The 27,707-nt window shown below is 37.7% G+C and overlaps 1 protein-coding gene across 1 annotated transcript in view; it reads right to left on the reverse strand.

The window, feature by feature from the left end:
- The window catches only part of GPC6 (glypican 6), a 1,074,747-nt gene that overhangs the window by 778,274 nt on the left and 268,766 nt on the right, over nucleotides 1–27,707 (reverse strand). Inside the window, exon 2 of the mRNA XM_029210314.1 lies at nucleotides 26,865–27,023. Coding sequence (XP_029066147.1) covers nucleotides 26,865–27,023 — 159 coding nt within the window. The remainder of the gene's footprint in view (nucleotides 1–26,864; nucleotides 27,024–27,707) is intronic.

Below are 27,707 nucleotides of genomic sequence, written 5' to 3' on the forward strand. Positions count from 1 at the left end.
AATGGCTGCACAACTCTGTAAATTACTAAAAATCATTGAATTATGTTCTTAAAACTGTTGAAGTTTATAGCATGTGTATTAGTTTTCTGGGGCTGCCATAACAAAGTACCACAGACTGGGTGGCTTAAAACAGACATTTATGGTCTCACAGTTTGGGGGCTAAAGTCTGAAATCAAGATGTGAGTAGGGCTCTGCTCCTTCTGAAATCTTTAAGGGATCATCCTTCCATGCCTCGTCCTAGCTTCTGGGGTTTGCTGGCAATCCTTGGAAACCCTTGCTTGTAGATTCATTCTCTAATCTCTGCTTCCTTTGTCACATGACCATCTTTTCCCTGTGTGTCTCTATCTTTTCTTATAATAATACCAATCATATTGAATTAAGGACCACACTACTCCAGTACACCCTCATCTTAACTAATTACATCTGCAACAACCATGTTGCCAATTAAAGTCACATTCTGAGGAACTGGAGGTTGGGACTTCAATATCATTTTGGGGGACACAATTCAACCTATAACTGTATGCAAATTAGGCTTCAACAAAGCAAATTAGACTTCAATCTTTACAAGACGTCCACACAAAAGTTCACATGATACGCGAATGTGTGCTATTAAAAACATCTCTCATAAAAACAGTATTCTTGGCAATTGTTGCATTATTACCCATTTCTTAACAAGACACACCATGGGGATCCATGCTCTTGAACTCAATCCTGGTAGAGAATGATATTCACAATATAAAGAACAATGAATTACGTATCAGTATATAAAGTTTAATTCCTACAGTAAGTGGTAGAGAGGAATGAGCAGATCAAGGGGGAAATGGCAGAGAATGGAATTCTTTTTTTTGAGAGTTACCGTTTAGCATCCATCAGTTTATGTAGCCTTGTTGAGAGAAGGAGGTTCCTATTAAAACACAGCCACCTTCTGCAGCAGTAGCCAGGAGTCACACAAAGGAGGCACCTGGCTCTGAACTCTGTTAATGAACTAGGTCTAGGCTGCTCAATTTAACCCAGTTGCTAACTGTTAATTCTCTCATTTCATCCGTGTGCAAGCTTTCTTGGGGTTTTTTTTATTGTTATTGCTTGTTTGGTTGGTTTTGAAAATTCCTTCTTTGTAACAGCTTGATTCCCATTAAAAGAAATATTAAATTTGGGTTTCCTTTTTACATGTTTCCAAATGTTCAATTCCAATAGATTTGTCAGGTTCAGGGTGTACTGGTAAGTGGAGAGCCACTGCACCCTCACAAATTCATTCATTGCTAAAAATTGCTAGATAAATCTATTCTATCAAACGAGGGCCTATCTCATATAACCTAACACATTATCCATAACGTGTCTAGTTGGAATTGCCCCGCCATATTCCCTTTAATGGGGTCTTCTTAAAATTTCTTCCACAACACCATCAATTTCCAATATATCAATATTTTATAATTTACTTGTTTACAATGTTTATTACATACCATCTGTCTCCCTGGATATAGTATAACTTACCAGAGTTGTAATCTTTTATTATTTATTGATAAATATCTGAAGTGCCTAGAAACTTCAATGGCACATAATATGCATTCAAGAAATACCTACTGACTTCATTGAATAGTTTTTCTGTTATGACTTGAAATACCCCCAACCTTTTCCCCTGCCTTCTCCACCACCTCAGGTAATGGCTGACTTTGACCTGATGGACCCAGGACAATTTCATCTTAATTGACCTGCCATCTCCATAACATTGTGAACTTTCTTTTATAAGGTTCTATGCACAATTTAGTCTTCCCTCTGTAGTCATGAGATGTAAGGAATTTAACATAAAAGCAAGAACAAAACACTTTTTTGAGGTCTCATAGTTGAGCATAGAGCAAACTGTTTTGAAAATAAAAAGCTCTGGCTTAACAAAGCTTTTATTGAGATCTAAAGGTTCCTTCTGAAAGACCAAGTACAAAAGATATCTATTCAACTAATCTTCACAAACCAATTAGAATTACTATCTCTTAGAATTTATACCTTTCTACACTTTTTATTTCTCTGTGAAATAATAGTAAGTTTCTAAATAGTGTTTGAAGCTTAAGAACATACAGCAGTGGTTCTCAAACTGTCACCTGCATGAATAGCATCAGGAGGGTGTGTTGAATCACAGATTGCTGGGACTTACCTCCAGAGTCTCTAATTTAGTAGGTCTGGGGTGGGGCCCAAGAACTGGCATTTCTAACAAGTTACCTAGTGATGCTGTTGCTGACGATTCTGGAACCACATTTTGAGAACCTCTAGTAAATGTCATTCCCAAGTTCTCATTTGTTATTTTTGTTTGTTTGTTTGTTGTTTTTTTCTCCTAGAGTCTCCCAGATTTCTGATGTGGAAGAGCACATCCATAATGGTTCCAAATCATGAGTTAAGCAGCCCTCTACACGTCAGAAAAAGCACTACAAATGCATAAGAGTCATCAAGCTCCCATCCAAATCCCTTGAGAGTATACAGAAAACCCCTTGAGGGACTTCTTGAAAGTCTACAGCTATCTCTTCAGCCTCTTTTAATCGAACCCGGACCACATTCATGATGAACAACAGCAAATATCTGGGGCAGTTGTGAACCAGTGAAAGAGCCCTAGATATGGATTGTGATTAAGGTTTTTGGCCCAGTTCTAGCTTGAAGTTTCAACTATCCTGATTTCCAAACGACAGTGGTATGTCAACTTTGTACAGTTATAACGAAAGTAAAACTAGATCGTAAAAAAAAAATCAGATCATATATATTTTTTAAAGTATATAAAGGTGAGACCAATGAATCAATAATTTTCTGTAGTTCAATTTGTAAATAAAAGGGCTCATCTGCTGGTTGGCTCAACCGAAGTTATCACCCAAAATCTTCATTCCCATCTCTAACCGAAATGTAAAGAAAATATCTAACGTATGCAAAGATAGAGAAAAAAATATTGATGAAAGATTATCATATAAGCCTCAAATTTTATGCTGCCTAATGAGTTTAACTTAAAAAACAATGATTTGATCAATAAGCTAAATTTTGTAACACTTCCTTTAGATTAAAAAGAATCAATTTAAGTCCTCTTTAAAAACTCTAAATCGCTAAATGCTGTCCTACATGCTTATTTCCTCAATGCAGATTTGAATGCCAACTACGATATCACATCTTGAAACATTCATTGGAAAGTCAATGGATTTCTGGAAAATTATAAATTTGTAAGAGGCATAAAATTATACAAAACAAATTCTTAATATCGATTTTCTGGTATATTAAAGTCTTAAGCGAACCAATTTCAACTCAGATAATGAAAACAAGATTTCCCTCCATGCAAATTTACCAGGGATCAAAACATTCTAAATTTAATTCTCATGTATGGATAGCTAATCAGTAGAATTAGAGCTCTCAAATTGGGGCAGCAATAAGAAGTGTGTGTGTGTGTGTGTGTGCGTGTGTGTGTGTGTGTGTGTGCGCGCAGTGGGAAGAGCTGAGCTTGGGAGGAGGACGTTGGAGAAACGAGGCAGTGATGAGCTAAACTCTAGAACAGCAATTTTTAGTGTTGAGCTGGACAACCATCATAAAAGCATATCATACTCTTGAAAGAGAAAGGGTTTTTGCATATTTTACTGTATTAAAATTTACATAAAGTAAAATTTTTTAAATCTTATCTGATAACTATATAACCACAACCATAATCATAACTACATAGAGAGATAGATAATCTCACCCATATATAATCACCCCAGAAAGATCTTAAGGCTTCTTTTCAGTTATTAGGCACTCCTCACACACATTAGAGGTAAATCATGTCTCCCGCTTCACTCTCCCACACAATACAGGGCAGGATTCTTCTCTCCAATGCTGACATTAAAACTATATTACAGGGCTTCATAGACGATTCAAATGCTTGATTCATATTTCACAATTTTAAATAAAAGTCTGCAATGAAACAAATGCTAAACACAGAGAAAGATATCAAGCCCCGTATTTTAACATACTGGAAACCAACATCAGGACTCTCATCAAGCCAACAACTGACTTATGAATAAGTAATTATCATTCATTTTGATTATAAAATACATTTATACTTATGGCCTCTTGTTTCTCTCTGCTTTATGTATTGGGCTTTTGTGTAATGTTCCGTTTGAAAGGATTGTTTCCTATTGCAAATAATTTGAAAACTACTGCTTTACAACATACCTGAAAGGAAAAAAAAAAATTGAGCTTATTTGTAATCGTGTCTAGCACTGGCAAATTCACAATTCCAAGAGGCAGTGCTAAATGGGAAAATCTTCTTTGTTAACGTGTATAAACCTTACTCCCTGTAATATCCATGCATCCACTTCTGTTTCTACTTCATCTACTCCACAAAGCTACACAGAGAAAAGTTACTTTCCTAAACAGTGCTTAGTGCCTAGAATATTCTCCCTCTGCTCCCACCCCTGTCATACATCTCCACATAAATGACTATTTATATGATACCAAATGGTACAGCCATTACAACTGCATTTTGTAAGTCAACATAGTAACTGCATAATACAGAAAAATCTCTGCTGTAACATGAGGGTCTCTCCATGTACTGACAAAAAGCAAATTTACCTAATGCAGAGCAGGTACTCACTAGTGGTTACTGATGATAGCTATGTAATGATAGTGTAATTAAAATTCAACCCTCCACAATCAAGAATGGCAGATTTCACTTATATACAATCAACCCTAATTAGGTCAATTAATACAGAATACACTCTAAAATAGATATTTATGTCTCATATTGTACTTGACAGTCCTTCTTTTCAAGGTAAGAGAGTCCAAGATGATATGGTTTAATGGCAAGATTTTCCTTTTTGATGATTTGCAGTGCACTAGAAACTTAAATATGCACGGAAAGCTAGCTTTCTCCTAGGACTCTAGCAGTTACATGACATTTGAACAGCCCCATCAACATATTCAGTGACATTAAATAAAGTGATATGTTTAAGGAAATAAACCTTTTAGAGACAGCCAAGACATCAACAATACGCAATAATTAATTCAATTAATATCACTTGAGGCCCTTATTATGTCCAGTGAATATACAGATGTTTCATATTTTAAAGCTAATTCAAACATTGGGACTTAAGATATGTTCATTTTCATACAAAGTCTGAATAAGAGATATTTCTTATAATATATTTGAAACTTCACCATCCCGTATTTTGTCATGCTCAAAAAATGTGCAAAGATTGTAATACATAACTAAGAAAACAGATTTCTCCTCACTTTCTTCTTCTTGTTATCAGTGAGTTAAATTTTATACCAGAGTTAGGAAAGCACTGAATGCTTGCCTTTAATTTATAATTCCGCTAAGTTATGGAAATTACTCGGTGATCCCAGGGAAGCATGTTCCTTAATCCGAGTATAAAGACTTACAACCGTGGGTAATGTGGTGTTCAGTAGCTCTTAGTCATTGCCAACGCTTGCTCTCCATGCTTCGAGTAGCAGAGATTATAGTGAATGAGAGGATTTCTGTCTTTTCCTTTAAATTCAATCTCATGACTTTTCAATACTTAGTTCAAGAATGGGAAAGGATAAAGAGCCTTTATTTAATATCATAAACATGAATTGATTTATCTGTATTATCATTAACCCAATATAACAAATGTGGAAATTGAGGCTCAGAGACGTTAAATGACTTCTTGGAGCCATAAGCCAAATAAGCGCTAGAGCTAAGTGATTTACAAATCAAAACTGATGCTCTTTCTTCTATAGTGTCTTCACCCTCTTTGTTAATGTTGACTAATGTTCTATTTCATTAATGATCTCACACAATCATAATCTTATTTATCTTTAGCAATAGAGAGTCATGATACAATGTTCATATCTACAATTATGGTGGATTCCAAATCCATTGTGTGTAAATGAAGGGATCAAAACTATTTAAAACAAAACTAACTTTGGGATCTTAGGAAAAAGTCTTGCCTGAGGCTCTCCTTGCCTGAGGCTCTCCTTGCCTCCTTGCCTGAGGCTCTCCTCAGAGCATCTCTCAGATGCTCAAGTATGCTCTATAAATGCGCATCAGGATTAGAGGCAGACCTGGCATGAGGTCTTTTCTTTATCCAGCCAAGTTTTAAATCGAGCAGTTACCTCTAGAAACTAGTCTGGGATAAACAGTACCTGAATTCAAATTAAAAAAGAAAAGACATTGAAACGTACGTGCAAGCCAATTTCAGTCCAAAAGTGATAGTAATCAGTTAATGAAGGAGTAGAAATGTTTGTTTTTAGAAATAACAACGAAATCAATATTTTTAAGAAAAATAGCATATTATTGAACATGAATGGGTGCTCCTCTTTAGAATGCAAGATGGAGACACCCTCAGGTTACATTAAGTTGCAGAGATTTGTTGTAAGGATGTTTATGATTTCACACAGATTCTCATCTCAGTAACAGATACCTCTCAACTTTTGAGCTCCTCTATTTTACTCACTGCTTTAGCTTCCATGGTTCCAGCCCCTAGTAACTGTCTTCTTTCAAATCCCTCTCTACTTTATACCTCATGGCACTTGTGTGGAACATAGAGTCTCATGGATTCTGCCCTTTCCTTCCCTTCTACCCCACCATCCACTGCTCTTGAATTCAACATCTCCAGAGAGAGATTTGTTCACTACTCCACAATAATCACTATCAAGTGATTGCTGAGTGAAGCTCATGACCAATCTCAATACTTATAAAGAAAGCTATTATCTTTTCCTAGTTAATAAGAGTCATGTTAACCAAATGGTTACAAAAAGGCACAATGAGTACTTCTAAAAGTGGAATGAAAATTGTGCACAGCCTATTAGATTATCAGTGCAGGTAACTACTACCTCTTTGGAGAGAAGCTCTGAATCCTTTGAGTTCATAAGATCCAATTCTGAAAGATGTCTTCAAATGGTCCTGTCTTCTTATTTAAGTCCCTTTTGCTCATAGAAAGTTTCTAATGTCTGTTCTACTATTGATGAACTAAAACATACCAGATATAAATAGCACTATGGAGGCATTTGTATTGTTTACTGGTTTCTTCATCAATATTCTTAGCTCCCTGTGGGGGAACCCTATGAGCTCTGTCTGTTGTTGGGCCATCTTTTCTTGGCTGTTAAAGGAGCAGTGGGTCTTAGAATATCTGACCATGGTGAGCCTCCAAGAAAGCTGAACTACCAAGTTTTATAGAATGCCTTTAATGACATCTAAATAGCCTAATTCCTGTGCTTCTAAATAAAATAACTGTTGACCAACCTAAAATGACAGTTTTCTTCTGACAACGAATAGGGTAGGACTTCACTGGTATTTCAAGTTCACCTCAAAAGAAATGTGCTGGAACATAAGTCTCTAATCTAAAAGAAGTGTAAGAAAGTCATGCCTTTCGATGCAGCAACGCCTCAAGAATTTTCCAGTCTGAGTATACAATACATATCAAAATAGCATTAAAGGAAAACGTAATTGCAATTATTAGACCCTATAGTCTCCCTTCAAAGTAACCAAGTGATGGAGGCTGAAGTGTTCCCACATGTGTTCTTGGTGAAAATGAAGCAGATCAGCCATTTTTAGGTGAAAAATTGAACTCCAGTGTTTATGATACAATAGAATCATGTAGAATCATGAAATGTTTAGAGCTGGAAGAAATCTCAGGGTTTATATAGTCCAATATTTTCAACTTTATTCTCCAATAGAACAATAGTCTAATTAGATTATTTTATTTCTCACAAAAAGTCATGGGGGTCAAATATATTTTAAAACCTTGAATACTTTCATCTGCTTAGAATAACCATTCCCTCCTTCTTCATCTAGTAAATTCCTGTCCCTCTGCTAAACTTCAATAGAATCCATCAGCTCTGCTAAGAACTCTTTTGACTAAATCAATAAAGGTGGTCACTCCATCTTCCTTGCTTCCAGAGTACTGCTTATGTGTTTACTATAGCACAGATGGTGTTGTTACTGTAGTTATCTGTTAACAAGGCTATCATCACCGTGACAACTAGCTTATTCATTTGGTTAGAGTCATCTTAAATATGCATCTCTGGTATGAAGGAGGGGGTTCCACAAATGTGATGACTTAAATGCTTCCCAGAAATGCACCAGTGGAGCATTATCACTTTTAATAGAGAAGAAACTCATTGCTAAGTTTCTATAAGGCATATTGACAATATACAACATGTTTAATTAACATACGGTTTGAGGACTTAACTCTGAGAAAATAAGACCTACCAACATAACTTGCATAAGCTACTGAATAATATTCAGGCAGTAACTGCCCTTGCAGCTATCAGGATCAGTGTCCACGCAGTTCATTTATTGCGAGGAGAGGTAAAAATTCTACAGCACATCTCTGGCTCTCCATCTTTCTGATCTCTTAAATGCAGATGGCACTGCCTTATGTCTGGTAGGAGGTCTGCTTACTGTCACCTCTGGTCCTAGTTCAGCCATGAGGGCATCTATCTTTTGAAGGTGATTCACCCTCACTGTTTTTCCCTCTTCTCTCCTAAATCACTGAAGCAACCACACTGACTAGATGTGTTTTTAATGAGCCTATACTTATAAAGATTCTCAGAGTCCCCAGATAAAAGAAAACATCAATATACTTTTCAAAGCCCACTCGAGTAGTGATGTCCTTAAAAATCAAGAAAACACACACTTCCTAACAAAGTCAAGCTCAAGATACTGTCAATTATTGGAAAAGGCAAAGAGTTGAATGAGAAGTTTAAATTTGTTAATTCAAAGGATATATATTCCTTTATCCCTGAGGAAGCTTCTTGTTAAAATGCTGCCATATAAGCAATTACACACTGTAATTCCTTTCAGGGTTTTCCCTACATGCTTCTCATTTCCAAAATTGCAGAGTGACCAGCACCTGGCCAGAGTGGAGCAGATACACAATTGAAGTCTTAAATTGCAGAATGTTACACTCAGTGTTGCTCTTTCCCACTGACAACAGAAAGAAGGAAAGAGCAACACAGAAATGGAGACACAGATCAAGGGAAGATAATGGTGTTGAAGTCATGCACATGGTCTATGAGATAGGGGGCATTTGGGAGAAAAGAATTGACTAGAAGGAAAGAGATGTGCAAGAAAATGACAATGAAACCAATACGTTGACAAAGTTGAAGAAGGACAATCAACTTGTAAAAATGCTACATTCTGATGTAAAGTTTGTCTTGCTTGACTTTCTTAAATCTCCGGTTAGGAAAATCTTCAAGTTTGCGTTAGAAATAGCACAGGAAAAGGTAGGAAAATTTTAAATATTAAAAGCAACAGTATAGGGTTAAGGAATAGACTTAGGATATTAATCAGAGGTGTGGGGTAGTGAGCAATTCCCAAGACATAGCTCCTATTAACACCTTATTTGGTTATGCAAAATCTTTAAACAATGAATTGGCCTCTTCCTGGAATTAATTCATATGACATAACATACTTAAAAAAGAAAGAGTACAACATCCAAATGTCAAAGTCATTCACTTCTTAGAAGGTAAAAAGTATTCTTCAGAGGAGGAAAAGAACACGTTTCACTGAACTTAAAAGTGTTTTCATCATTGACTTTGACATGAACGTGGTTACTTTTGAAATGAGAGTAGAGAGTAGGAAAACAAAAGACTTTCACAACCTGATTCCAACATCTTGTTAAGGACTAAATTTGAAGATTAATGATTTTCTTTAGCATAGCTGCATTTATTGTATTCAAAAATATATTTTTGAATAGGTAGTCCCTATATATATATATAATCAAACATTCAAAAGGTACAAAAGGATATACATTGAAATGTCTTTTTCTCAATCCTGTTCCCAGAGGCGGATTTCATTCCCCAAATAAAACACCGTTACCAGTTACCATTATATACAACAAAATCTACTATATCTGTGTATATATATATCTGTAAACAGTACCTGTTTGCATTTAAAGCAAAATTTGAGTTCACTGGAAGTTTACAAGACTGTTAACTAAGAATAAGAGAAAAAATATTAGCAAAATCAAGGGTACCTATTTTTAGGTTTTATAGAATCTTTAGAAACTTTACAGTAGTCCCCGCTTATCCGTGGTTTCGCTTTTCTTGGTTACAGTTACCTGAGGTCCAAAAATATTAAATGGAAAATTCCAGAAATAATTCATAAGTTTTAATTTGCACGTCATTCTGAGTAGTATGATGAAATCTTTCACTGTCCAGCCTGGGGTGTGAATCATCCCTTTGTCCATGGTAACCACACGCATTAGTTACTTAGTAGCCACCTAGCTGTCATAATATTGCCGTGCTTGTATTCAAGTAACCGTATTTTACTTCATAATGGCTCCAACGTGCAAGAGCAGTGATGCTGGCAATTCGGATATTCTCTTACTGTGCCTAATTTATAAACTTTATCATAGGGACGCATGTGCAGAAAAAAAAAAAAAAGAACCAGTATACACAGTATTTGGTACTATCCGCAGTTTCAAGCATACACTGGGGGTCTTGGAACCCTCTCTTTGGTTCCTAGCCTCCCACCTGCAGATACAGGATCCCTGATATTAGCAATGAAGGACACAAGAATTTCTAGACCCAAATGCCATACTTGCTACTATCTGGGTTGGAATTTGGGGTACCAGTTCTGGTTGGGAAATGTGTCTTATTTATTGTGTCTGAGATTCTACCTTCATAGTGATCTCATATGCCAAGCTTTAGATGTAAGTTCTGTTTCACTCTTAAACTGGGATCCTCTGTGCCCAGGACTGGCTTTTCCCAAGGGTCAGCTGTGTCTCTGTGTGGCTTGACATATCACTTGTGCCTGAATCCCCCATGCCGTCACTCTCCTGTCTGTAGAGAATCCTGGTAACTTTGCAGAGAGGTAGACTGTTTAGCCAGACTGTTGGTGGTGACTATACTTTCTAAATACTGTTTCTCCCTACCCTCCTGCCATGTTTAACTTGTGGCACCTATAACTAGATCCACCTTGGCATAGACATGTCAAGTTTAAGGTTACCATGCCTTTTTACGGTAAACTGAATCATACCCAAACATGCCCAAGTAAGAATACCAAAGCATAGACTTAGTCATGAAATAACGATTACCACTGAAAATATAATAAAATATAATTTTAATAAAATGAATCCATCTACCAACTAGCTAGAGTCCAGGGAGTAGAAAAAGCTACAAAGTGATGGTAGAGTCTCCTTAACTTCCCATTATTAACATATAAACTTTCACTTCAGAAACAGAGTTCAAATACTTCATTTCAAGGTAATTTGATTTGCTTTCCTTGTGGGAGAAACTACAACTTACTAAAGGGTTGGGGCTTGATTCAATCCCAGCTCTGTCTCTTACAAGCTATGTGAACTCAGACAAATTACTTACGTCTTTAGGCAAGAACTTCCTCAGCTAGAAAATAGGAATGATAATAGTAATACCACCTACCTCATTGGATTGTTGCGATGGCTACACGGGATGTAAAACGCTTTGTGCCTGGCACAAAGTATAAATAAATATCAGCTATAATTTTTTGAATGTATGGGAATGTTCATATTTATTGGGCAAGAAAATTAATTCTGGCTCAAAAGAGAAGCAAGGGAATGCAAAACCTTTTCACTTAACAGAAAAACCTCATGAACATTATATGGCTCATGCGGCAAAGAGTAAAAGCTAACCATGCGCCAGGCTTTAGCATAGGTGCTTTATGTTTACTGTCTCACTGCAACATTCTACGAGGTAGCATTTGTCATCCTTATGGTCTGAGATGGAGAAGCTGCAGTTCCATCAGGCTGCCCACAGCCATGGAGGTAGAAGCAGCAAAGCAGGGCCTGGGTTCGAATGTCTGACAGTCCGAATAGAGTCAGGTCACAAGGATACGCAGCCTATGCCCTGCTCTGTAACCACTGCTTTCTCTTTCCCTTCAGCCCGCTAGGGACAGTAAATAAGTCCTTTCCTCAGTTTATCGCGCACCGCAGGGGAAAGGCTCTATCACGAACGGTGGTTTAGGTAGGAAAATAAACTTGGATTCAGCAAATTAACTTTCAACGTAGCTTTCAATGACTAAGGTCTCAGACTACTAAATTTGGAATTTCAGAAACACGCTCCAGCAAAGAACAACAGCTGCTGCTGGATCCCAGTGCACACAAAGAACAGCAGTTACAGTATCTGGGCCAGCAGCTACCAAAGAAACATCAGTAAATAAGGGGAAAGTCCCCATGCAATGTGACCCTTCAGAATCTTCTCTCCAAGCCAGCTCTGGGTGGCTCAAAGGTACCTACACAAAGAAGGCAAATGGCGTATTTTTTTTAAACGTCTGTTCAGGCAAGGAGCTGTGACCTTTACTCTCTATTGGTGGAATGGATGCTGACATTGCCAGCTGGAAGTAAATGGAGATTTTAATTGAAGCACATGAAACTATCTACAACTGGGGCTGGGGGGAAGCAAACCAGAGAGTCTTTCTAAGTTATCTAATGAGCACCCAGCATGGCTCAGCTTTCCACAAATGATCCTCCATTATCCTGGGCTTGTTTTGCAAACAGATACTCAAAAAGAAAACCTTTCAGCTCTTGTACATTTGGCACTGTTTCCCAATACCAGCTCTATTAGCTAATGTAAAATACAAAGTGTAACTCAGGATCCTGTTTATTTTTGTTTCCTGGGGAAAATGGAAAAGAAAACAATATTGGGACATAAGAACTGCAGTTGAAAAAACACAACAATGGGTTACTCAATATGGTATAATATGCAATTATTGATATAAATGCAGATCGATCTCATTTAAAAGTATTTTTCATAAGCACATTTTTCTTTATTTTTAACACTTAAATATCCTCTATTCCTCAGACCCTAGTATTCCAATGGGAGAAAGTAATTATAGTCTTTAAATTAAGTATCTTATCACCTACTAAAAAGAAAGGTCTTCTTCAATTTGAAATGCTAAATATCTAGCATTATGGTTTACTCCGTGTGCTGGTGTTTGTTTAGATGTCAAAAATTATTTTGTGAAGAAAATGTTATTAGTCACCATTGCTCAAGTTAATTAGCCTTTCTAAAGGTTACTGATGCTTTATTTCTTTCAATATATTACTTATGTTAAAGAGATATTGTTGAGATATTTGACAACAGTGATGTCTCTTTATTGTTGTCCAAATACTAAGAAAGATGTTTTACAATGGACAATGAAAGCAGAGAATAAAGCCACATTTAGGGTATTACATTAGCAAGAAAAATAGCTGAACTTTCTGCTTTGTTATCAAGGTAGCTTTTATTAAGCTCCCACTAAATCATAGTACTATGCTATTGAGCAAAGTTCTTATGAGGAAGGAAAACATATTGCTGATTTTTTTTAAAAAAATCTATTCTTCAACTTTGCCTAAAACTGATGACCCTTAGAACATACTTCATTCAAATGAGGAATGGAACAGAGCAGAACTGGATTCATCCAACAAAAGGCCCTTAATGAAGAACCTTAGTCAGAAGATGGCTGCACTCCCTAAATCAAGTTCTGGCATTTTCTGTGTAGACTATGTAGTGAAGGAACAGCATTACTCATTGGCAAGAAATACATTTAGGTGTGCAGGTGATGCCCGGTTGATGTTTACGCTAAGGAATCTTAATGTCTTGGCCTCTTAAAGAACTCTGCACAGATAGACTTGGTTCAATATTAACCACAGTGAGTGAACCTGGGGATAAGAGTTACCCTTAGTCATCCGGTGATGCATCATTCATTCACCACTGGCAGCAAGCCAAGAGCACACCATGCTATTGTGGATCAGTCCGTTTCTAATAACTTGAACCAGTGGAGATTTTAGCTGCATTTAAGAATTACACATTTTAAGGTTGTTAAAAAGCAACTCTGAAAAACCAACAGCAATTTAATAAGTGCTATATAAATGTACAAGAAATAAATATGAATGTCTTTATATAATGTAAACTTCTTAATGGAGCTCCACAGGCTCTGGGATTTTCTGTGATAGAAAGGATTTGAGTGCACAGAGATATCTGTATTCACCAGCCCCAACGATCTAGAGAGTAAATCAGTTGTATACTAAATTATTACTGAGAAAATTCACCTCATTACATGAAGTGGGCAATTATCATTAGTTATACGTCCACTACTGTTGCTGATTGGAATATTTATAGCAGGGTTCTTGTCCTATATATTTGCATGTAATGTCGTTGCAGGGACTTTTATGCCAGATATTTGAAACAGAAATTCAACATTTTATGAAATAAAACAATGTGAAATTTAACAATTTTAAATACAAATTCACTTTTGAAATTGGGACCTGACACACTCATGAGAAAATTTCCACAGGACAACTCATTTCAAGGGCTGAGATATGTTGTATGCAGAAGGGTTTTATGAAAGGTAATGTTCAGCTCATAATCCGATGAACCATTTAACATTTTCTGTGATTCTAACAGTAACACACATTCACTGTAGTGAGAAACCTGAAAGTAGGATAGCAGAAGAAAAGTCTATACTTAAACCTACCATTCCCCACAAATCACTGTCGAAACTTTGTGCTTTGAGGTAGAACCAACATTTTCGCAGTCCTAATGTAAAGAATTCTCATACATGCACCACACATGAATCAAACTCAATCACAGATGCCTGGAAGTTCACTGTTTATTTACAAATATTATTATACAGATGCTCACACTGAAGGATCTAAGGAATCAACTGAGTTCATTTTGTTCTCTAATCCACATGTCTGCTGTCAGCCATTAAACAGAACAAACTCCACAGTGTAAACTTTGTTAGTTGTTGTTCAACAGGGATTTTAACTTTTGTCAACAAAACTACAAAATCAACAGTCAACTCAATTATTTAAATGAAAATAAAAAAGAACACCTGTTCCTTTTCAGAGAATAGACTGATTTTTCCACTTTTTAAACATACTCAAGGACCTTAATAATGGGTCCAACTCCTCTTTCGTTCAAGCACCCTTTGTTCCACAAACAGAATTAAGCCTGTATTCTTAGATTCCCCACCTCCACGCCTTCCTTCACATTTACACATCCTTCCGAACTGAGGTCCAAATCCTTCCTAATTTCCAAGACAGTTTTCATTGTGTCTTTTCACAGAGTTGTTTATGGTCTCCCCATCATGGAGTAATTTCACTCCCTTCTACCACTTTCTCTGTATTTTCACTCATGGCACCAATCTGCGTTACTGCTACTTAGGCTCTTGTCTAGGTGGCTCCGTGGGACTGTCAGTTCCTTAAGGATAACAACGTAAGCACAATGATGATGACCAGAGTGAAGAGCAGGGGAGAGTCAGCACGGGCTTCCCTGGTGGCACAGTGGTTGAGAGCCTGCCTGCCGATGCAGTGGATACGGGTTCGTGCCCCGGTCCAGGAAGATCCCACATGCCGCAGAGCGGCTGGGCCCATGAGCCATGGCCGCTGAGCCTGCAAGTCCGGAGCCTGTGCTCCGCAATGGGAGAGGCCACAACAGTGAGAAGCCCACGTACCAAAAAAAAAAAAAAAACAATACTCACTTTTTGCTAGACTCTCCCTAGGCTCCTCATGTGTATCTTCAAAACTACGATTATTACAGTCATTTTGAAAAGAGAAAACATGGAACCCAAAGATTTCAAGAAACTTCCTAGGTTACTTTAACAAATTGCAAATCTTGTATTTGAAATCTAGTCTGCTGACTCCAGGGTCTGTGCTGCTTACATGGCTTTTTTAAAAAGTAATATTTGCCATAGTGTCATGAACAATGTAGACCCTTCCTCATCTATGGGGAATGAATGAGTGAATAAAGAAAAAAATGGAGGGCTGGCATTAAGCACCTAGAATCTACATGGAAAAAACCAGACTCCTGATTTAGAAGCATCAAAGGGAAAAATAATCTCAAACACTGGAAAACAGAAGCATACATACTTCTGGGGAATGTATTTAGCAATTTAAAAATGTATAACACTAGTATGAATTAAAGTTAGTTCCCAAACTTCTTTGATCTCAGGACACAATCCAGAGTTCTATGCACCAGAAAAGAGCTAAACCTTGAAACTGACAGGAGGTTGTGCCCATGTGCAAATCCTCTGTCTGTGGGACTTGGAACTCTCCAGGCCTGACAACGGTGATAGAAGCCACTTCCTGTAGTAAAACGTATCAGGGCACTGCGGAGCGAGTGACAGCAAGCCTGGCTGACCTAATGATCAGCTGAACAAAGTCAGTAGACCGTAGACTACTATTCCAAGAGGACATTAAAATTTGTCATATTATTTTCCTTAAATCATTACTTTGTGAGAAGGATTCATCCTAATTACATCCTTGACCTATTCGTTAATATAAATCATGATTTATTACACCACTCAAATCTTCAGAACTACGTTGTCACAGTTCTGATTACATTCTCAATAAAGACTACCAACTCAATTATAGTAAAAGTGGTCCAAAGTTTTATTGACCAAATGTTACGAAGTGTAGGGAAATATTATCCCCAGAAAATAGGAAATCCCCTCCCTCCTACAGCCACTGGGTTCTGCTTTTCATTTTATATTTATAAACTATTAAACACAGAAATTAAGAGTTCCAACTCTTAATTAAGAGTTCTTTTTTGAAGTTATTTGAATAAGCTTTCATGAGAAACCAAATATTAGTATTATTACATTTTTACCTCAGTTTCCTCAGAGATCAGTTTTTTTTCCCCCCCAAGTGAGCATAAATTTAAAGTAACTTCTTCTTTAATGCTTTAAAGTTAAATAATCCAAGTTTTCTATAATAAACATATAATACTTTAGAATCAAAAAATGCTATTAAAAATAAGTTACAGGGGCTTCCCTGGTGGCGCAGTGGTTGAGAGTCCGCCTGCCAATGCAGGGGACACGGGTTCATGCCCCGGTCCGGGAGGATCCCACATGCCGCGGAGCGGCTGGGCCCGTGAGCCATGGCCGCTGAGCCTGCGCGTCCGGAGCCTGTGCTCCGCAACGGGAGAGGCCACGACAGTGAGAGGCTCGTGTACCACAAAAAAAAAAAAAAAAAAGTTACATTCTTGGCTTCAGAAAACATCACCCAAGCCAAAAAAAAAAAAAAAAAAAAAAAAAAAGTTACATTCTTGGCTTCAAAAAACATCACCCAAGCAAAAAAAAAAAAAAAAAAGAAAAAAATTGAAATGTATTTTCTAGATGGTGAAAAATAAATATCTGTTAGATCCTATAAACTAGAAAATAAAAGAGGAAAAAGAAAATAATTTTTTAGCTCACAGATATAAAAAAATTCAACTGAATTATAATTTTGATCAGCAAAAGATTAAATGAGTTGTGGATCTGGAGTGTAATTCACTGTCAAAATCCGAAGGAGAAAAGAGAAACTTGCTTAATGTGTAAGATCCACCATTTGGTCAAAAGATGCTTGAATCCCACCTTACATAGTGGGGACGTTTTATTGGCAGACTTAAACTGACTTTGACATGATAAAGCAAAGATTTAAAAGCCGCTGTCATTCTTCTCTGACTCAGATCTACATCCTGATCACTGATCTCTCAACTCCACTTAACCAGTGATACCCAAAGTGTGCTGACCCAGAGATGTGAGATGCTTAAGCAAAATGAAGATTTCTGAGTCCCTAAGGGACCACAGAATCAGAATCTCCAGCGTTGGAACACACAAATCTGTGGGTTAACTGGTCTTTCAAGTGACTAATGTGTACCTTGACCCCACCGTACTCATGTGTATACACCTGTGTGTGTGTGCGTGTGTGCGTATGTGTGTGCACTCATCCCGCTTTTTGAGGTAAGGGCCTCTATTTCCACTCCAAATCAAGATTATCTTCATTCTGGGAATTTAAAATTAGTTCCATTAAATCCACTGGAATAAATGCTGCTCAAATCAAATATGACTTCCAGGTTTATGGACCCTAAGAGTTAGTAGATAACTAGAATTCAAGGCTTCCCATTTTCTTCTACGGTATTTATTATAGGAACTTAAGTAATTCATCTGACTGGTCTGTGCCCTTGGGTCTGTGCAGGTCGGTGCCATAGTCAGGCAACACTGCAGCATTATTCAATATGTTCCATATTAAGTCAAGTATAGGAAGATAAAATAGAAATAGGAAACTTAATCTCTATACTTAATGAGCTTACACTTCAAGAGGGACTACGCAGTAGATCATACTTTTTGTAAAAGAATAGTATTAAAAGAACACTACTAAATAAGTGAAAATGATAAGGTGTCAACTACACAAGCGCTGAGGAGAAGGAGACAGGAGGGCAAGAGGACCAAAACCTGTAATGACCACGCACTGTTCTTTCAAAAGGAGAAAATATGCAAAGAAATTTTCAGAAATAAAAAATAGGTGGAGAAGTACAATTTCTTCCAGCATGGAAAAGCCTTGGAGGCCCGATTTCCTGCTATCTTCCTTCCAAGTTTGCTTTTCATTTTCAAGTTGTTTGGGCTCAATTAAACCACTAGGTAGGGAGGAAACAGCGTGAAAATCATGTACTACTATATATAATCATCTGAAGAACAATATTTGTCCATTTAATGAATATAAGAAACCCTTTTGAAAGAACAATAAATGGAAACTTCTGAGAATGTAATCAGTACTTTTTGAATTTGTTTCACAGTTTCTCTGAGTGTCGTGAATCGTGCAGGCTAATAGCTGGTTACCAACTCTACCTCCACATGCGGGATCAGGGTTCTCCTCCTGTCTAATAGAATACATGGAATCATATGGAATTAACTGTTCAGACAAGCTGTCTCTTCCTCTGGGTTTGCTAAAATGCCAAACTCCCAGAGCTCATGCTGGTTGTCATTCAACCGAGAATCACTGGAGGACTACCTAGTGATATAGAAATGTTATTTACAATGCATTTATAATATATGCTTTACATTTTCTTCTGAATCTTGCCAAAGTTTGTGTTTGAATAATCTGCTTGTCTTGCTGTCCATACATCTTCTAACAAAGAGTTTGACATTTTGAATCACACTTAACAGGAAGATCTAAGGATTAAGCCTCATTTTAATAGGTCTGTTCCTGTGGATAAACTAGAGATGCCTCTTCTAGCAACACAATAATAAAATGTTGGGTGGAAGCAGAAGCTAAGTGGCCTTGACCTGAGTTAAAAATCTCTATAAGTTGTGTTCATCTCTGCAATTTGAAAATGGTATGTATGTCCTGTGTAATTTACTACTGTTGAATTCGCAAGACAGAGTGGCAATACCTGTTGGCATTGTTCTATATCTAGAATGAATTCACAGTCTGGAAATCTTCATCCTGTATGTGCTCAAGTCAGTTCTCTCTATTTTAAAAAAAATTTTAATTACATACATTTAGAAATCACCCAAAAGTGAGAACATTATAATAAAGCCCCATGGACTCATCAACCAGCTTCAACCATTATCACATTTATGCCCATCTTGTTCTTTCTATCTGCCCACTTCAGGGACTCCATCAGGACAAGGTACGTCATTTCAGATAAAGATTCATCTGCACAATTTTCTTTTGAATCTTAGAAAAGCATACAAACACTTTTCTTATTCCTTTACCCTGCTATTTGTTTGGAAAAGGGAGATGTTACATTGTCTCGGTGAAGGAAGAAAGCCCGTTTTTATTCCAATTCCATATCACTTGAGAAATGATACAAAATTCCAGTTAGAGAGTGAGGGCTTATACTGTTTCCCACTGCACACCACACCTAACAGGAGATAATGAGGTCTCCGTCATCTTTACACACACCATGCAGCTGAACCAGTCCACACTGAGCTACTGTGTTCTCAGGTCTGAAGACAAAAATGTTTCCACTGAGCTCTAATTTACATACCATTAAATATTTTTCTTGATTTTCATTAAAATAAGAAAACCTGTTTTCTCTATCCAGTGGCAGATCAATTCAACTGAAATAAAATTTCTCCTGTAATTTAGCCATACTTACTCAAAGGATTAGTGAGCCACTGTCAGGGAACAGACACTTGTCTGCTCATTAATATTCAGGACCAAGAACCCTTCTGGTAGGCTGGTTTCAGCCTCTGATAGAGTAATACTTGAAAGAAATCGGCTTGTCTGTGAAACAGCTGCTCAGCCAACCCACCATACAAGGGAATTGGTGATAATAAGATGATAATATTACAACTACACTGAGAGCTTAATGTTTTCAGTTACTCAAAGGTGTGTGGTGCGGGTGTAACAATTAGAAAATGATTGGTAGTCCATCACAGAGGACACAAAGCTGCTGACCAGTGGTGTTTCCTTAGTTTTGAAAGATCTGTCCAAAGAGAAGAAAGAAAGTGAGAGACAGAGAGAGAGAGACAGAGAGAGAGAGACAAATTTCACTTGTACAAAGATCTGGGTTCTTCATGCACTGCAATTTAAAGAATGCCCTGCCATGGATCATCTATTCCCACATCAAGCACATGGAAGGCATTTGTGATTTATAAATCTGTTTACTAGTTCTGGCAACGCTCAATCCCTGGCTAGCTGATTCTTGTTTTTGGAAGGTCTGCCCTTTGGGAGAATTGGCAAATTACTTTCCAATGCCAGTGAGACCATTTCTCCAATTTCTAAAACCCAATTCAGCACATCCTGACTTCCAGAGGAGTGTCTTCCAGATGAAATACATGTCATTGAGGTGGTGGCCCAGCAAACTTCAAGGAGGCATTTGGCTAATTACTTCCTACGCTGATTAACATGATAACCCTTAGGAATTACAGTTAGCTTGTTATTCTGTACAATAAACAAGGGGGCTAGTAGCAAAAGAAATGGAAATATCACATCTATTTATTCTTGAATAATATCATGGAAGTGGTGTGTGTTCTGAGTGTGCTAGGATATGGGACGTAGTCTATAACGGGTGTGTTTGCCAAACTGTGCTTTATTTAGAAATTACTTATTACTCTCAAATTCCTAGAAAATCTGCCTCCCCCCACCCCTGCCCCCCTGCCAAAAAAAAAATATATATATATACCACATGTCAACGTGGAAGGTAAAACGTTGTTTAAGGAATAGCAGTCAGTCGAGGACTGTGGTAGATTAGGATGTAGAATATTCACTCCTTCCCCCATCTCCACATCTCCATGGGGATTCTATACACCCTGCCTGTCAATTTTGGGAATCACCATGAGATTTGCCTTGGTCAATGGAACCTGAGAAGACCACCTGCCAATTCTAAGCTAGGTCCAAACTCCACCATGAGAAGAACGTAGGCAGAGAGCTGTTTCCCAAAGACGTCTAGAACAGACCAGACCAGATCCGTGGTTCAGAGGCAGGCCTAGCTGAGCACAGGCCAGAACAGCCAAACTCCAGCCAACCCAAAGACGCATTCAAGGAAAAAGACACGCTTCTTGTTTATGCCCTGAAATGTTGTGGTTAGTTGTTACAAAACAATAGCAGACGGATACAGGACCAAAAAGGTTTCTACAGGTTATCTACGTCATAAATGTAGGCCGAATGTCAATAAGGTAACACTGTTGGGGACAATCAACCGTAACTATGTTTGCACGTCCCAAGGACTCTGTGGACATGCAAACAAAATCTCTGGTGCCTGTCACCTCTTTAACCATCACCACCTTAAGTCACTCTTTAAGGGTCTTGTGTGTCCCATCTTCCAAAGTCTTCTCTGGTGCCTCTCAATAAAATACTTGACTCCTTCCTTTCTGTTTCCATTGGACTTCTACTTTATGGCATAATTGATTCTGCTTCCTTAGTGTTAGTTTTATACTTATGTCTCCCCAACAAGGTATACTCTGTGACAGACTGACCATATTTTAGTCACTATTAGTCATATTTGTATCTACTGTACACTTAGTTAAGTGCCTTCTATACAGTAGGTTCTGAATAAATGTTTCCAAATTGAAATCTCACTCACACATACACACACATCACCCATGTGACAGGAAATACAGAAGATTCTACTACCATAAGGAAAACAACTTAGGAATTTTTGCTTCTGAAATAAGTGTATTCTGTGAGAAAATTAGACCATATTTTAAAGATATTATTACATTACTGTCATCTCTACAATATATAGATGAGAAGTGATATTTAAAAAGAAAACACATGCAGATCTGCAGCACAAAAATATTATGCCACCATGTATAAATTATTCCCGCATTCAGTAAAAATGAGAAGTCTGAGGGTGTTACCATGGAATAAGTTCTTTGGGAGGATTGAAATTACTGCTCAACGTTTTTTTTAATTTGCTTTAAAAAATATACTTGCTGCCAAAATCTCCAGACAAATGTGTATCATTAAAACACGTAAATAAAAACCAGGAAGGAGAGTAAAATAATAAGGCCAAGAACATACTAAACAAAAAACCTCATATCGAGCTTCAGATGTGAATAAATACCAGCTCAAATAAATCTGAAGAAAAAACTGCCAAAAGAAAATATCCCTTCAACTAAATGTTCCTGTCTCTGAATAATCTATACTCCATACAGGATTCTGGAGGAGAGGGTACTGGTGCCTACATCGAGAGAGAAGCTACCAGGGCTTCGTGAGATGAGAAAAATAAATAATATGCCTTCATTGATTTAATAACATTTTTTTGGCACAAAACACTCACGTCCCTTTAATTTAGGGACGACCTTCAATGGAATAAAAATATGGCTAGATTCTTTACCTAAAAAAATATGGCTAGATTCTTTTCCAAAAATATGGCTAGATTCTTTACCCACCAATATCACTATTTCCTTGTTAAAAGAATATCAGTAATTTTTAGCCAGTGTCCACTCAAAACAAATAAAAGCTGAGTTAGAATTTCAACTGAATATTGACTTGCTATCACATTACTATTTATAAATCTGATGTAAGTCAAAAGCATCAACTTACAGTCTTGGTTTCATCTTTCTTGGTGGAAACTTGGCAAGTCATTTACTCTCTCCAGGCTCCAGGTTCCTTGAGGGCTGGACTATATTTAGATGGGTAATTTTCGTTTTTTAAGGATAAAAAAAAAAATCTCTTTCCACTTTTCTCTGTAAGACATTTCCACCTCCTCCCCACAATTAATGGGACAGAACCGGCAGCGGGAGATAGAGGAAAAGATGTGGCTGATGGTGAAATCTCAGCACATTTGGGGGCTGGAAAGCACGAGAGAGATTATGGGGTAGTTACAGCTAAGAGCAAGGATCCAGGAGTGCTCAGCCTGGGACGGGTTGCTGACTCTGCCATTGAGTGTCTGTGTGGCTTTGCCCTGCAATTCACTTGTGTTAAATAGGTTAACATCTGTAACGGGCAAGGAACATGGCCAGATGTTGCCTATTATCACCATTAATATTATCAGAGTATTGGATTGTTCTCCATTTTCCTAGGATCCTAACAAATTAGACACTTAGAAGCATGACAGCCATTAGGATTTAGATACAAATACCAATAGGACAGGTCAGACAGTTACTAAACACAAAAATGCTAGGAAAATGAGTGGACACACAAAGATGCCACTTTTTCTGTATTTTTATATGATTCGTTTATTTGTTTATGTACTTCTGGCTGTCTGGGGTACTTGGCAGAGGTGAGAAAGGCAAGAAGTAAGGCAACAGAGTTGTGATCATTCTTCCAGGTGTACCTGGCTGGGTCTTCATCCATAATTTTAACCACTGGGTGTGTTAGAAAACCTGGGCTTGGTTACAGAGCAAATTGAGAGCATCCCTGTGTATTCTGAGGGAACATTTGCAGTGGCCAGGCCCTGGCCAACAGGTGAGGGGCTTGCAGAGATGTGTAACGGCAGCCAGAGGTGGAGATTTGGCCAGAAAAGGCAGAACAAACAAACAAATAAAAACCTTGTAAGACACTTGGAAACGTACCAGTGCCAAGAACATAAACTTTTATTTTATATATATTCATCATATTTCAACTCTATGTTTAAAAAGAAAAAGAGCTACTCAGTTATAAGGAAATTCTCTGCCAAAGAGGGGAAATTTCTGCAATCGATATTATATAGTTTTTCAATTCACTGCCTCTCAGCTACCCTTTTTTTTCTATTCATTGCCTCTCAGCCACACATTTCGGCTAATGGGGCTATGGAACAAAGCTGGGCCATTTAAGAAAGTTGGGGAAAATTCATATTCATTCAGGTTTAGCTTCTGACCATGCAATGAATATTTATAAATTTATACAGTATCTTCTAAATATTACTAAAGATATTCATAGAAAATGGGAAAGAATATGACAATAAATATAATCTTATGTTCTGTTACATGTTTTTGAATTTCAAATTTTAAAAGTCACCTCTGCCCCAAAATGACAAGCTAAATGGGATCAAAACATTTCTAGTATCATAAGGAATGCCAGGACTATAGACTAATGATTAACAGTGATAGAATCTAGCCTCTCTGAATAGAGTATGGACTGAATCACATATATTAGGTGCAATTTAATTAGTTGCTGTACTTATTGAAAATAGGAAGGAAAGTGGTCACTTTCTCATATAATACAGTCGTCTTTCATATAATAAAGAACACATAGCCAACAAAGACCTGTAAAATCCAGATGAGAAATCAAGATCTCTGAGAAAGTGGGACCAGAGGCATAAATGCAAAATGAACACACTGGAATCAAGAGATCCCAGCAATAATGCAAAATGACCCACAGAATAGGAAGCTACTAAAAATAAACCTGAAGTCTCTCAAAGCACCATTGGTCTCATCTGGGAAAATAAAGCTCAGAGGGTAACATTCCACAGCTGATCCCAGAAAGAGCTCCTCTGCACACCAACTGACAGTCATCAATAAATGCCACGAGGAAGTGGTTAAAGAAAGTAAGGGGACAAATGGGAAACTGCCCGCATGAATGCACCAGCGTTCCTGAAAGGTGACTTAGCAGGATCACCTTTGTGGGATAAGAAGATAAATCATACAATTGCATGGCTGACCTTCATGAAATTGCCTAATGAAGGATCAGAAATTATAATGGTGACTTTTTAATTTATATATTTTTATAATTTTTTAAAGATAGCTCTTCAGAAGCTGAGCTCACCAGGATCACATTTAGATTTTAGCTAAAAGCTTCCTTGAAAAAAATCTTCTCTCCCATCCCAGCCTAATGCAACTACAATGAAATGCACTGTTGTTAGAGAATTCATCACCCTCTACGTCAGACTGAATCTTAGCAAAATCAATGTCTTGTCAAACCAATTGACATAATACCCCTAAGTACATTAGAAAAATTTAAAACGTACCTGTACAGAGAGAGAAAGACAGAGAGAGAGAGAGACAGAGAGAGAGGGAGAGAGAGACAGAGACACAGAGACACACACACACACACACACACACACACACACACAAAGAGAGAGTGGTTTCTTTAGTAAGAGTAATGAGATCTGGGGTTACCAATTATAAATTCAAAAATATTGAAAGTCATTGATAGGAGAATACGGGAAGTACCTGGCTCAGTCTTGCTGAATAGCTTTACTCATTAAAAAATACAAAATCAACTCCCCATAAATCTACCTTAGAGGAATATATATTATGTACTGTGAATACTGCTCTGGAATTATTCCTACTTAATTTTGGAGCACAGCTTTATAAAAGCCCTAAGAGTTGTTTTCTAAAGAAGTAGGTAGAAGTCAGAAGCAGCAGATCACCCTCACCTGCTTTTTGTAACAAAGAATAAGACCTTTCAATTTGCCTCAGTTTGAACCGATACATTATAGTTCCTCAAACACAGGAGCCCCTTCAGGAGCTCCTGAAGGTCACTGGATTTGTAATCTGTCAATCAAGGCCAACTCCCAAGTACTCCTAGTTGCATTTAAGGGAACAACATTTGCAGCATCACTTCTAAATAAAGTTATTTTCATATACATCCACATATACAGTTGAACACAGAGCGAGAGACAGAGGAAGAATGTGAAGATGCTGAAACATACTTGCAAAAATATACGTCCCTTTAATTACACGGAAAATGTCACATTATCTTGAGTACTGAAACACCACCAGGTGGACCAGCCTTTTAGAACCTCGAGCACTGATTTAAAGAAATTGGTGTGGCCAGTTTAAAACAGCAATGAAACAGAACATTTTGCCTACTACAGAGAGTATTAAAAAAAAAAAAAAAAAAAACCCAAGAAAAAAAAGACGAACTTTGGCAAGGTTTTTCTGAACTGGCTTTGTTGTGCATTGATTGGAAAGGCTAGAGGAAATGAATGAAGGTTCTGTTGCCCTCGGGCAACTTCCTAAAACCAAAGGCGCACAAAGAAGGGTCCCTACAATTTGCAAGTCTGGTTTACAAGGAGCCATAGTAAGGTGCATTCATTTCACAGAGCACTGACAACTTTCACCACCTAAGAATATTATCTTTATCATTTTTATTGTTCATTCAGTTGATAAAAGTCAGATTGCTTTTGAATATCTTTCTGAGGCTCTGATGGGAAAATTCAATGCTGAAAACCTAGTAATAATTACTTTCACCCTTTGTGCTTTCTAATACAAAATGTTTATTTAACAAATAGAATACAGAAACGCAGTCGACTGCTTATTATCAAGAAATAAATGAAGGGTCTAAACCTTCTGCTGGATGCATTGCAACTACAATATAAAATGTAGTTATACTATAGGAAGGGAAAACTCTAAAATAAAGGAGTCTATGTCACTGGGCATTTTAAAACAAGCCTGTCCTCTTAAAAGTGATGTTCTATTTCAAATAATTTTAAATGACATTTAATGACTTCAAAGCAAATCCCTAGATGGAAACTGAAGACAAGCTATGGTGTGACAAAACCTGACTTAGAATCACTCTAATAATGAGAACGTAAGCCAAATCATTCAGAATAAATCTCACAGGCGAACCACAAATGCCAAACAGCTCTTTGTTAACTCAGGTTTTTTCCAAGACATAAAAATTGTCAAGAGTGCTCATGCCTTTTCTAAAAATAGACACAGTTATAAATGTTTAAGAAGGAGAGAAAAGCTTCCACTTAAAGAAAATGTTTTTCATATAATATCAAGACTCTCGCATCGAAAAGCGCACCCAGAACAACGAGAAATAAAAACTGTCACCTACCGTCAAATTTCTTGTGCCTGGACACGAAAGTGGTGCGCACAAAGTGACTCGTCTCCTCCACCAGGTTTTCAAACTCCAGTTTGCTTTGCTGGCTTAGCTTGTCTTCCATTTCCGTGGTGCAGCACGTGTACTCCTGAGGACAGATTCTTAAGTGTTCCCCTGCAAGGAGTACGTAAACGTCAGCATGGAATGATAAGGGGTTCAGGGAGTTTGCTTCTCTGACATCTCCCTCAAATCCTGGGGTCCTTGTTCCACCAGCCCCCCAGCCCTCCCCATGAACTTTTATCTGGGCCTCAGGGTATCTAACCTTCCAAATACTCCAGACTGAAGTTGAATCCACTCCATGGTTTGAATGTCTAGGACCCCCCAAAATTCATATGTAGAATCCTTACCCCTAAGGTGATGGTATTAGGAGATGGGGCCTTTGGGTGGTGATTAGATCATGAATGGGATTGGTGCCCTTCTAGAAGAGACCCCAGAGAGCTAGTTTGTCCCTTCTGCCACTTAGGGACACAGCCAAAAGATGGGGTCTGTGACACAGGGAGCAGACCCTCACCAGAAACTGAATCTACCAGTGACATGATCTTAAACTTCCCAACCTCCAGAACCGTGAGAAGTAAATGTTTGCTGTTTATAAGCCACCCAGTTTATGGTATTTCTGTTGTAGCAGCCCAAAGGGACTAAGAGACCTGACATTTAGTTCCAGCCCCTGTCATGTAAGGGAAGGTACATTAAAGACCCCAGAAGACCACGACGATTTTCCTGTTTTCATCTGAAATGTACCAAGTAACGCCGGGTGACAAGAGATGCAATACAGTTATAAATGTGCTTATCTTTGGAAAC

This window comes from Monodon monoceros, unplaced genomic scaffold, assembly GCF_005190385.1.
Source record: "Monodon monoceros isolate NGI ecotype Baffin Bay Population unplaced genomic scaffold, NGI_Narwhal_1 Super_Scaffold_8, whole genome shotgun sequence".
Lineage (NCBI taxonomy): Eukaryota > Metazoa > Chordata > Mammalia > Artiodactyla > Monodontidae > Monodon > Monodon monoceros.